General features: G+C 55.1%; 4 protein-coding genes across 5 annotated transcripts; 2 read left to right on the top strand and 2 right to left on the bottom strand.

Annotated features, from left to right (window-relative positions):
• Nucleotides 1-1,020: 1,020 nt before the first annotated feature.
• On the top strand, nt 1,021-3,406 carry PV07_05217 (uncharacterized protein; the record flags this gene model as incomplete). Its single annotated transcript, XM_016392097.1, has 5 exons — nt 1,021-1,126; nt 1,181-1,335; nt 1,401-1,685; nt 1,781-2,115; nt 2,197-3,406. The coding sequence occupies 5 exons, from the start codon at nt 1,021-1,023 to the stop codon at nt 3,290-3,292; spliced, it is 1,977 nt and encodes a 658-aa protein (XP_016249616.1). The 3' UTR covers nt 3,293-3,406.
• Nucleotides 3,371-5,125, bottom strand: PV07_05218 (uncharacterized protein). Its single transcript, XM_016392098.1, has 3 exons — nt 4,623-5,125; nt 4,326-4,564; nt 3,371-4,271 (listed from the first exon to the last, which is right to left on the bottom strand). Exons 1-3 carry the CDS (start codon nt 5,038-5,040, stop codon nt 4,083-4,085), a joined length of 846 nt encoding a protein of 281 aa, XP_016249617.1. The 5' UTR covers nt 5,041-5,125; the 3' UTR covers nt 3,371-4,082.
• Nucleotides 5,126-5,242: 117 nt separating this feature from the next.
• PV07_05219 (succinate dehydrogenase, flavoprotein subunit) lies at nt 5,243-7,822 on the bottom strand. Its single transcript, XM_016392099.1, has 6 exons — nt 7,489-7,822; nt 7,219-7,346; nt 7,145-7,169; nt 7,049-7,063; nt 6,116-6,954; nt 5,243-6,054 (listed from the first exon to the last, which is right to left on the bottom strand). Exons 1-6 carry the CDS (start codon nt 7,714-7,716, stop codon nt 5,307-5,309), a joined length of 1,983 nt encoding a protein of 660 aa, XP_016249618.1. The 5' UTR covers nt 7,717-7,822; the 3' UTR covers nt 5,243-5,306.
• A 1,679-nt stretch (nt 7,823-9,501) lies between these two features.
• Nucleotides 9,502-12,053, top strand: PV07_05220. Of its 2 annotated transcripts, XM_016392101.1 has the most exons (4): nt 9,502-9,680; nt 9,814-9,971; nt 10,064-10,392; nt 10,572-12,053. In XM_016392101.1, the coding sequence occupies exons 2-4, from the start codon at nt 9,825-9,827 to the stop codon at nt 11,560-11,562; spliced, it is 1,467 nt and encodes a 488-aa protein (XP_016249620.1). In that variant the 5' UTR covers nt 9,502-9,680; nt 9,814-9,824; the 3' UTR covers nt 11,563-12,053. The 2 variants fall into 2 exon arrangements, with proteins under 2 accessions (XP_016249620.1, XP_016249619.1); XM_016392100.1 differs by having other exon boundaries at nt 9,502-9,971.
• The last annotated feature ends 107 nt before the right edge of the window (nt 12,054-12,160 follow it).

Below are 12,160 nucleotides of genomic sequence, written 5' to 3' on the forward strand. Positions count from 1 at the left end.
TGCCCCGTACAACTTGAAAGAACTCAGTCATGCAGAGTTACCAATTGGGCCAGCTGAACACGAGAAAGTCCCTGATCGGGGGTTGAAGAGTTCAACGGACAGGTTGAAGCCAAGTGTTGCCCAGTCCAAAGCCAAAAGGTCATGAGGGTCCATGCGGTCTGGCAGAAGCGACCCAATTATGTCGCGTCCTGCCAATATCACTTCGTGTTCGTCTGTCGTTGTTCTTGGGCCTCGTTCTCGTCCATCTCTGCCCATGCGGACGGCTCATCCCATCACGCCGGAACTGCAGTCCTTACTTTGCGTCGTAATGAGCAGCAAAATCCGAGTGCATGTAGCCGAGTCAGGCCTTGGTTTCCCCTGGTCGAGATTCTTTCGTGTGGATACATCCGGTCGGGTGGGCAACGACAAGCTTCATTCTCATCACGGACCAAGACGCACGCCCGCATCGGTGCATGTCACTGATGGCAGAAGAGTGACACGTCACCAACGGCTGGAATCTCAATGCCTTGACAGTGTCTGCACGAACGGCGCCGCACTGCAGTTCGTGGTCGCGTTGGTCCGAGACACACGAGCCCTGCACGGGCGAGACTGGGAGGATGTCCCATCCTCAGCCAGCCTCATGTTTTGGAACTGTCTGCTCCTCCAGGAACCCAGCTGAGGCCGTTCCTCTGGGCCTTGAGACCTAGAACGCCGGACCTCAAGAAAGGGTATAAAAGCACCAGAACCATCCTCCAAGTCTTTGAGAAGTTCCAACTTCCAGATCAGTCGGTCCGACTTCCTTCAAGTTTCCAGTGCTCTGTCCACCGACCCAGATTCTTGAGATCCAGAATTGCTACAAAATATGGCACCAAAGACTCCATCGGATGGTACTACCGGGCCGGTGGCGATCATAGGCTCCCCAGTTGATGACCCTGGTGATTACAATCTCCCGTTGCCTTGCTAAAACAGCAAGGCTATCTCCCCTGATGGCTCTGACACGCTGCTATAGATCACCCTCCTGTTCGTCGGGAGCTCCGGGACATGCGTCGCAATCATCCTGAAGAATGGAACCTCTTCCTTCTCGGTCTGGAAAGATTCAAGACCAAAACCGACGAAGATCATCCGTTGTCGTACTTTCAGATCGGAGGTTTGTCCAGGCAGAGGCTGTGAGTCGCTCCAAGATTTACTCACACACCGTTAGGAATCCATGGCAAGCCATTCACCACCTGGCCGAACAAAGGGTGGAACAACAAGATGAAACCCGCCCCCGCGAACAGGAACCAGTGGGAAGGCTTTTGCACCCACAGCTCAATCCTCTTCCTCCCCTGGCACCGTCCATATCTGGCTCTTTTCGAGGTAGGCCACCCAAGGGCTTGCCGCCCGGCACGGCATGAGAACAGCCTCATCCTAATGCATGCTAGACCGAACTTCGACGCCACGTCCAAGCCGTTGCCGAGGAGTTCACAGCAGAGGAAGGGTACGACAAGTACCACAAAGCCGCCCAGACGTTTCGTCTTCCGTACTGGGATTGGGCCTTGCCCGCCGACCAGGACACCAGCGTATTCCCCTGGGAAGCCCTCGCAGGAACCAAACACAACGTGATCCGCCCCAAGAGTGGTGGTAAAACAACGCCAATGGAGGAAAACCCCCTCGCCCGATATACGTTTGGCAAAGTCGCCAAAAGCTACGGGGAGCAGATCGACTTGGTCAGTAGCCTTCCAAATGTTGACTGTATCTCAGACTCCTGCTTCCGGTCGCCATGCTTCCTCTCACGTATCTAGGCCACTGATGTTTTCCTTAGTTTGATATCGGAACCACTGTTCGATACCCGATCAAGCGTTCTGCCAAACAGGATGAAGCGAAAATGAAAGCCCAGTTGGTCGAGTTCGTTGCCGACCCCTCAAAGTGGGACGGGAAGAAAGGCAAGAATCTGACAGAGCGTGTGCTTTTTCTGCTCCAGTCCTATGATTCCTTTGGGCCCGTCAGCTCCAACCTTTTCTACAAAGGGCAAAGTTTTGAAAACTGGGGAAGCCTCGAGGATGTCCATAACGCGATCCACGTGTACACCGGGGGAGGCGGGCACATGGGCGACACAGAGGTGGCTGCGTTCGATCCTATCTTCTGGCTACACCATGCGTAAGTCTCGTTTCCCGTGTTCCACTGTTCTATGGCCATTACGCGAAGTCACTGGGAAGGCAGGAAACTGATGGCGAACAGCAACATCGACCGCCTTTATGCTATCTGGCAGGCCCTGTGGGACAAGGGTCAGACCAACCAGTATGTCACGGCGCAAGCTGCCACGCAGAATCAGGCTTCCAGTGGTGGGACATGGTCAACGCCATTCAATGCGACCGAGACCATCGACACGGCATTGACCCCCTTCACCCGTTCCGAGGCAGGGGATATGTGGACCTCCAAGGACTCCCGAACCACCAAGACGTTCGGTTACGTCTATCCCGAAACACGAGGCTGGATTTTCGACACCAAGGAAAAGATCTACCAGGAGCTGGACAAGGTCTACAAGACCGGCTCGTTGGCGAACACCGTGAAGAAGTCCACAAAGGCGCGCACCGCTGACACCGAGACGCTCCAGCTGCGTGCAAAGGCTCTCCTGGCGCATGATGCGGCACCGAAGCCAGCCCCCGTGGCAGAGGCGGCCTCTGCAGACGGCTCCGCGAGCAGTGCACCACAAGCCGTGCTGGCCGATGCACCAGCCCAAGTCACTCTGCCTTCCGAACGCTCCTTGGGCGACCTGGTCAAGAACAATAAATACTTGGAATGGCTCGTCAACATCCGGGCCGAGAAGCACTCCTTGGGCGGGGACTTTGCTGTGCACGTCTTTCTCGACAGCCCCGACGACGCAAACTCGTACCTCTACCTCGCGGACCCCAGCCACGTGGCCATGTTCTCGACCTTTGGCACGAACGAGCAGACCGGCTGCGGAAAATGCAGAGAGGGCCAGGACGCGCAGATCCTGGTGACGGGTCAGATTCCTCTCACCATCGCCCTCGTCGAGCGGTACCTGGCAGGCAAGCTCGACGGTATCGCCTCGGAGGATGTGATCCCGTACCTGCAGCAGAACCTGCACTGGCGCGTGACGGACAAGGGCGGAGCGCGTCTTCATCGCGGCGATGTACGGGGCCTCCTGGTCACTGTGGTGAGCAATGAAGTCACGCTGCCCGAGGACGAGTCGATGCTGCCTCAGTACGCTCCCACGGTGACGCCGTGGCCAGCAGCTACTACCCGTGTGAACGGTGAGCCTCGTGGCCAAGGCACTGGCTACGTTGAAGGACAGCCCATCGTCATTGCGTAAACAGCTGAGAGGATGAGACACGCTGGGCAGTCTCATGTTATAGCACAGAAAGGGTCTTTTTGACAGCAATGGCTGGGACGAGGGATGAAGCCAGGAGTCACATCGAAGTACGAGGTAGCTTGATACCATAAGTCAACCAGGTTTACCCGCAAGGAGTAGTGATCTGGCTGGTTGTGCCTTCTACCGAGGAGGCTGGGGTTGAGTGCTGAACATATACAGTGCGATGGCATGTTGTCAGATCGGCCTCCCGCCGAGCCATCATGCCAGTAATTTCCTTTCCATTCCTGGTGAAGACTCAAGGTGGTGACTGTGATGGTACATGAGAGGGAGGGTACGTCGCTGATAAAAGCGGCATACGCGTCGTGATGAGTCGCACGTGAGCTCCGTAACGTGCCACGGCGTGCCAAGCAAATAGTGTCGCCGACAGCCTCGCCCGCTCCAATATCTCCAAACAAAAGAATTTCCCCAAACTTCCTTTTTTCCTTTCTTTCCATATCAACGCGCCCGAAAGACAGTGCAATGCAGCATCCTTGCCTGAGATTGCGGACATTCTGTCCCCAGTCTTATGGCTCTACTCAGTTGCCGACCTTTGCGATTTAGAGACGCGGAGACCGATCGAAGTTTTATTTCGTGGACGGGACCATAAGAGCTGGCTGAGCATATTTTTTTGACGGTTGCTCAGGCGGTGTCAGAGGCCCCAGACATTTCTTCTATTTTCTGTACATGCCATGATGACGGTATAGTGCCGATAGCTGTTAATACACATGCGAGAGTAAAGGGTTCCTGATCTTTATGGCGCCGGCTGCGTAAGCTCTGCCTTGGGTTTCCAATTTAATTTCAGCCCCAGTGGCACGAGCACTTTTTCCTTTGCTATTTGATTCGCCACGGCACCGCCTTGTTCCAGGGCCAGGGCGCCGATGATCGCGAGGATGGCTTGCGAGTAGACCAGTTCAGAGCCAGATGCTTGAAGACGTTCGGGCTGCGGCGAGGTTAGTGAGAGCGGACGAGCAGTGGATTCAAGCCGAGTACGTACATCTCTGGGATGCCACCGCACCACTTCCGGTAAGCCGTATTGTTCTGCCAGAGTCGAGAGTTGCTTGTGACTTGTGAACCAATGATGAGCACCCCCCAAAAGGCACTCTATGGACTCGGTTGCAGGGTGTCGAAAAGGTTGCCGCCCATAGGGATCCTGCTCCGTGCTCTTTAGGTAGCGTGAGGCATCCGCGACGCTTATCAGTCCTAGTGAGCACTGGAGCTCGAGTACACGCTTGCCTGTTACACCTCATCAGTATTAGACCATATAGAGCAGCTGCGGAGGAAGTGGTCTGACCGAAAAAAGCGAGCCGGTCGTTGAATCCTCTTCGTCCAGCGTCGAAACTTTTGTTCGTGACCGCTAGCCATTTGGTCTCCTCTGACAGCATTTTGTCTCCGTCTCTTCCCAAAAACTTGACATAGAAATCATCTAGCTTGCGCTGATCTTTGTTGATCTTGAGAGGTGTTTGTATCCGCGGCGGTCGCACGCGCACGGGGGCTTTCAGTGCTGGAGGCGTTTGGGACCAACGCGGAGGCTTTTCTGCGTCGACTTCCATCTCAGAGAGTTGAGGAGCTGCTGTAGAGACATGGCGCGATTGCCGGGTGGATTTGCAGAATGCTTGCCGGAAGCGAAGATGGTCGCATGATGAGCTAGGTCTGGATGTTCGGAGGAGGTCACCGATGATGCGGCCAAAGGTAGGTGTTCTGGAAGACATGACGAGATTCTAGGGGATAGAGACGTGACAGGCGACGAGCAGCAATCCTAATACATTAAAGGGACGCGCATTTCATGGAACGGAGACTGAATTGATCTTTGCTCTAGAAAATCAAGTTCAAGTTCAGCTGTGATGTGGATGGCCGACCGTAGCGGCGGAGCAGAACCACCGAAGCGCAGCCTAGAATGTCATCTTTGTATCCCTTTTCCTTGGGCTATTACTAGTCAAGTGTATGTACATGGCTATGATCCCAACCAATGATGCTCTCAATATGACCTCTTCTTCGGCGGCACAGTCTGGCATTCTTGCTCATCGAGGGTGGAAAAGACCACATCTCGGTAGCCAATGGCTATATCTTCGCCAACATCCTTCTGCCAGCTCAGGGAATGGCGCATGAACTTCTGATCATCTCTCTCTGGGAAATCCTCGCGAGCGTGGGAGCCGCGCGACTCCTTCCTCTGAAGAGCACTCTTGGCGGTTTGTGCAGCACATGTCAGGAGGTTGCGCAGCTCCAATGTTTCCACGAGATCGGAGTTCCAGATCAGACTCCTGTCCTTCACGCAGACGTCTGCATTGAAGTCCTTTTCTACTTGTTGCAGGTTCCCCAGGCCTGTCGTCAAACTCTCTTCCGTTCGAAAGACTGCTATGTCGTTCTGCATGTTCTTTTGCATTTCGGCGCGGAGCTCGGACGTCAACCTCTTTCCGTCTGCGTTTCGCAGGTGTTCCAGGTCAACGAACCCTTCCACCCCCGTTTCCGGCGAAACGCTTCCGCCATTCCTGAAAACTGGCATCCCTTTCTCGTTGTTTTCGGCGATATGTCCAGCAGCGGCTCGGCCAAAGACGACAATATCTAACAAGCTGTTTGCTCCCAGGCGGTTAGCGCCATGCACCGAGACACAGGCAACCTCTCCCGCGGCGTATAGACCTTTGACGGCGGTCTCTTCTCCGGTGCTTGGATCCACGTCCAAAACCTGGCCTTTCCAGTTCGTAGGTATGCCTCCCATACAGTAGTGTCTTGAGCCAAAGAAGGCACGCGGTTAGTTTGCATCTCTCAAGCATTTGACGGAAAACTTACACAGTTGGTAGAACAGGAATAGGCTGCTTTGTAATGTCCACACCCGAGAAGATACTAGCAGTCTCTGCAATTCCTGGCAGCCTTTCCATAAGTATCTCTTTCGGTAGGTGGGACAGCTGGAGGAAGATGTGATCTTTGTCTGGACCACACCCACGGCCCTCTCTGATCTCCATGTTCATGCTCCGACTGACGACATCACGACTTGCGAGATCTTTCGCCGTTGGAGCATAACGTTCCATGAAACGCTCTCCTTGGCCATTTAGCAGATAACCTCCTTCGCCTCTGGCGCCCTCTGAAATCAGGACGCCAGCGCCGTAAATGCCGCTAGGGTGAAATTGGACAAATTCCATGTCCTGGAGGGGGAGGCCTGCTCTTGCAGCCATTGCTAAGCCATCTCCGGTCGAGGTGTGTGCTGAAGTTGCACTGAAATAACAGCGGCCATAGCCACCCGTGGCGAGAATCGTGTTCCTGGCAAAGACGCGATGAAAGGTGCCCGTTTCCATATCCAGCGCCGTCAGCCCGATGCAGTCCTTGCCGTCCATCATTAGGTCCAGCGCAAACCACTCTATGTGAAACTGGCAGTTGTGCTTGAGGGCCTGGCCATACAGTGTGTGCAGCATAGAATGGCCGGTTCGATCAGCCACACACGCGGTTCGATGCGCCTGTCCTCCGGTGCCGAAATTCAGGCTCTGTCCCCCCAGGGGTCGTTGATAAATCGTGCCTTGCTCGGTGCGACTGAATGGCATTCCGTATTCTTCGAGTTCTCTTACGGCTCTTGGGGCCTCGCGGCACATGTAATGGATCGCATCTTGGTCACCCAGCCAATCTGACCCTTTGACCTGGACGCCGTTATTTGGGAAAGTCCATCTCAAGCCAGACAGCGACCTGAGGATCGTTTCTGTATCACTAGCCCGGGTTTGGGGGTCAACTTACCGTGTCGTACATGTGCTAAAGCCACGCAAAAGAATCAATTAGCGTCTACTTCGGACATGCTGATGCAAAGGAGCATCTCCTCTTCTTGAGACTTACCCATCTCCAGTCATCCTCGTGCATGCTTTCCAGATGTCAGAGCTTTGTCAACCGAGGGGACGAGTATCACTTACTTTGCCAGAGCAGCATTTATTCCCCCTTGGGCGGCCACTGTGTGAGACCGCGTTGGGAACAATTTGGTCACCACAGCCGTGTCAAGCCCGCTCTCAACGAGGCCTACGGCGGCTCGAAGTCCCGCACCCTATTGTTCTCCATAATCCCTTATCAGTGAACAGGTCCAAAGGGAAGAAAATCAAGCATCCAACAAGTGAAGACTAAGAGGTGTCGATCCAATACAGCAACGACAAGCACTGAAGTTCAGCACTGAAGTTCAGGTTACTCACTCCTGCACCGACTACCACAGCATCGTATTGATGGTCAACCACTTCGAATGTGTTATTGATGGCCTTTAGCGATGAGGTGGTCGCCCTCCGACGTTGGTGTAGCTTGCGTATCTGGACTCGGGACATCCATCGCGGGGCCTGTCTTGGAGACTGTTGTTGGCCGAGGAATATTCGAGGTGATAGAGATGGGCTTGAAGCCTGGCGCCATGCTCTCGAAACGCACTGCATCTCGTCCACAGGACAACCAACTCCTCTACCTTACTGAAAACGAGTTGCCAAAACGAACAAAAGAGACTCCAAACAACCACAAACTCGAAGACAAGGTCGAATCTCCGAGACGGTCTCGAAACCCGGGGTTCGAGAGCGGTGGAGGACCGCCAATTTGCTAATTTGGGGTCCTCCGAGATCGCTTTGCCGTCTCGGAATCTGGCTATCTGCTCCTCATTTCCCCGAGAGCCGCCAATGGCCATAATTGCTTTGGAATGTATGGGGGAGTATTCGTGGAGAGAGATGCCTGTGCCTCAGGACTGTCAGGTCCCGACCCGTCCACTATTATTGGAGTCCCCTGTACTTCCGCGGCAAGCTTGTTCCTCGCCATGGGCCTGGCTATCGAGACACTTCGGCCCTCGCTCACTGGTCCTCGGCCTGAGGCAAGGTTCTTCTGCCAAATGCGCGAAGGTGCTCAGAAGATCATGTTTCTCCAGAGGTTTTGGTGTGCATGTTATCTGATGGATAACCGGGTCCTGCAAGACTCGAAATCATCCATTGACAATAGCTGCAACCCAAAAGTTCCGTTCTCTAAGGACCCGGATTTATCGACACACAGTCAGGTTAAGGTATTGTCTCCCGGATGGCGGTTTTCAATTCCTTCAGCATTCTGTCTGTAGAATCAGACACGTTCAGGGTAACGGTCGCTTGTCTGCGATCCTTTATAATTGCACTGCACTGTCTCTACTGGTAAATTAGGGTTGTGTGAGAGGTCCCAATCGTGGTCCACGAGTGCCTTCGCACGATACATTACCTGGTAGCCCAAAGGCCTAACAGAAGCTCGAGCTTTGCTTCAAGATACCCTCTAGGAAGTTTAGGAACTGACGGCAAGGCTGGAATGACAGCTCCAACGGCACTCAGTGGCACTTGGTCCGGCTAATAATGAGTGTTTCACAAAACCAGGGCAGTTCATTGCCCCGACGCCTGGACATCTTGGGGCAAGTCGTGGTGGGTGTCCAGCCAAAGACAAGGTCAATATTATGCCCCTGGGCGCCCGGTGTCTGGCTAGTTAGCCAGGGACGAGTAAGTGGTCTTCCGTCTTTTCCGGCCGGCTTCCTTTTTCTCTTCTTGTTCTTTACCATACTTTCCCTCACTCAGCTTACGATCAACGATCCTCGCTTGGCTTATCTCTGTTGGTCAGTTCCAGCGTTCTCGAACATCTGTCAACACGCAGGATCCTCGTGGCTTTTCCACTTCATCTGGTTGTCTTTTGCCACGCACTGATCGTCAAAGAGTTCAATCCCACTACTGCTTGGGCTATGGAGGCGAGCCAATGCCCTTTCTTGCTTAGGGGAACATCACATCTGCATCATCAGCTTGCACGAAGAGCTAGGCTAGTAGAGTTCCAGCAGTTCAAGCTTTCCGCATTGGCTTCCAAGGCTCAACTATCCACTTCGGCTACCACCGAGCTTTGATGAGCCCCTCAGTGAGCTGCCCTGCCTGCCTGCCTCGACCTCAGAGGCCTTCGAGCAGCTTAGATCTCACTGCATTTGCCACTTTTATTGGTCCGGGCACAGTCTGGCTAGGGTAACGATGTGCCGCCAGAACACCTGGGCTAGCCCTTGATTCCTCCATCTCTCGATCACTGACACCCACTGATGATTTTGACGTCGCATCGCCAACTCCCCGTTAGCAAGCACCTAGGGATGAGCCGCCCATGTCCGACGGCGAGGTCTGAACTCCGCGGGGTAAACCTTTCTTTTCTGCGGTTCCCACGCATGTTCGTGCGAACCCATCGCGCGAGGGCTAGGCGATAAGAGAGTTTCCCTCGCCCTCGCTGACCTTCTACTTATTACGGTAGGAGCGCCCGACCCCCTCCATTGACTGAAATCCTTCTCCTTCTCCTCCTCAGCCTCGAAGCACACCGTTGACCTTTCAACACCGTGCTTGTGGAAATCGAAGGTGGTGTTCGCTACTGGTCAAAGGTATAGTTCTGAGCCCTTTTAACTATATTGTTGCTTTTGAAACCGGAGTTCTCTAAGCAGAGGGCTGGTGGTGTTACCTCTAGCGTTTAGATGAGATTCCTCGCTCCCAATTGATTGTTGACCACCACCACAGCTCTAGTCACCATGCGCAGCTCAGCTCTCCTTCTCGCCTCTGTGGCGTGCTCGACTGCAGCAGCTGAGACCGTCCTCGGCGTCTACCTCTTCTCCAGACATGGTGATAGGACTGCAAAGGCCACCCCGCCGTCCAGTCTCACGGACCTTGGCTACCAGGTACGCTGATAATCTAAGCTTTTCCCCTTTGCTTGACCCGGCCCCTTTTGTGAAGACGGCAATATTTTGCTGAGACGGGAAAAATCCAACAGGAAGTTTTCACCTCCGGCACCTACTACCGCAACCGCTACGTCGCCGCCGATGGCAGCCGTCCCATCTTCGGCATCGAGCCCGAGGTGGTCAAGCAGTCTCAGATCACGGCCTCGGCGCCACTCGACACCGTCCTCATGCCATCCGCCATGGGTTTCCTCCAGGGCCTCTACCCACCGGTTGGCGAGACGTTGGGCAGCCAGACCCTTCGCAACGGCACCGTCGTGCAGACTCCCTTGAACGGCTTCCAACTGATTCCCGTGCAGACGGTCGCCAACGGCGCCGGCAGTGAGAACGCCGCCTGGCTGCAAGGGTCGACGAACTGCGCCAAGTGAGTTTCACACACTCTCTTTTCTCTCGTATTCTTTTGTCCGTCCCCTTTCGCAGATCAGTGGGAGGGACCAGACCACCTGATCGGCCTCTACTGAGAAAGCTCTTGAGATTTTTGGGAAAAGGGAAAAGCAAACCATATGCTAACCTTTTACCCTTGTGTGTGTTTCTGTGATATAGTGCCCAGATCAGCTCCAACAACTACTACATCAGCAGCCAATACCAAGCGACGCTGAACCGGACCAAGGGCTTCTACACGGACATGTATCCGTTTGTGAACAAGACCTTCACCGAGTCCCAGACCAGCTTCAAGAACGCGTACACGATCTTCGACCTGCTCAACGTGGCCAGCATCCACAACGCCAGCGTGCCGCTGCCCGACGACGCCGACTTCTTCCAGCTGCGCACCCTGGCCGACCAGCACGAATGGGGCCTCGCGTACAACGAGAGCGAGCCGATCCGGGCGGTGACGGGCTCTATCATCGCCGCGCAGGTGGTCCAGGCTCTCAACGGCACCATCACCGGCAAGGGCAAGAACGTGTTCAACATCCAGTTCGGCGCGTACGGCGGGATGATGTCGTACTTTGGCCTCAGCAACCTCACGGCGGCCAGCCCGCTCTTCTACGGCGTGCCTGACTACGCGTCCAGCCTGGTGTGGGAGCTCGTGACCAACGCGACGGTCGGCAGCGGCGCCGCGTTCCCGTCGGCCGACGACATCAGCGTGCGCTTCTACTTCCACAACGGCACGACCTCGAACATCAGCGAGCCCGTCGAGTTCCCGCTGTTCGGCACGGGGCGCTCGCCCATCCCCTGGTCCGAGTTCGTGGCCTCCTCGAACAAGTACGCCATCGGCTCGCAGGCCCAGTGGTGCAGCGCCTGCGGCAACTCCACGGGCGTGTGTAGCCCCAGCGCGCTGGGCACCGACGACTCCGGCAGCGCCGTCGGCTCCTCCAGCTCAAGCCCCAGCTCGTCCGACCACCACAGCGGCGGCATCAGCAAGGCCGTGGCCGGCGTGATTGGCGCCATGGTCACCCTGGGCGTCATCCTCGGCGCGGAGCTGTTGATCATGCTGGTTGGCGGACTCCGGCTCGTCAGCAAGCGACGGCTCACCAGGACCGCGAGCAATGGATCCAGCGGCGTGATGGGTGAGGGCGCCCAGGCAAAGGCTTAGCTAACCTCGGCCTGACGCTTGAATGGAGGAATGTGAGAGAGAGGAAGGGAGAGAGGGAGGGAGAGCGCCTCTTCTGCCCCTCGGCGCGTCCCCAGCCACGCAAACGAGACTGATCTGCGAGAAAAGAGAAAAGGCCTGTTTCTGCTGCGAGAGGGGTATTTGGAAAGACCCGGTTTCCAACAGAGCACATGCGAAGGAGAGGAGGGAAAAGGGAGATCGTTGGGAAACGAGCGAGTACGGTGTGTAGGGAAGAATCGTGGTTGTGGTGTGGTGTGATTTTTACGCGACGGGAGGGGTGCTGCCCCCTTGTCCCTGTCTCCCCTTTTTCGCCATATCCTTCAGAGAGATCGTACTACCAAGCTTGTAGGTGTCCGTTAATAATAAGAGAGCAATACGAGCTCCCCGCTGGTAAATTGCCAAATGGGGCAAATTTGCGTCGACCGGGATCAAAGAATTTCCGATCCGAAGGACGAAGCATCAGTTGATTTTCCGCGCGCGGGTTGCCCCCACCATCATCTTGGTTGTGGCATGTTTATAGCATGCTCATCAACTACTTCGTACAAGTACTGGCAGGCGACTACTTGTATGTCGTCACTCC

Source organism: Cladophialophora immunda (assembly GCF_000835495.1).
Source record: "Cladophialophora immunda strain CBS 83496 unplaced genomic scaffold supercont1.3, whole genome shotgun sequence".
NCBI classification, from domain to species: Eukaryota; Fungi; Ascomycota; class Eurotiomycetes; order Chaetothyriales; family Herpotrichiellaceae; genus Cladophialophora; species Cladophialophora immunda.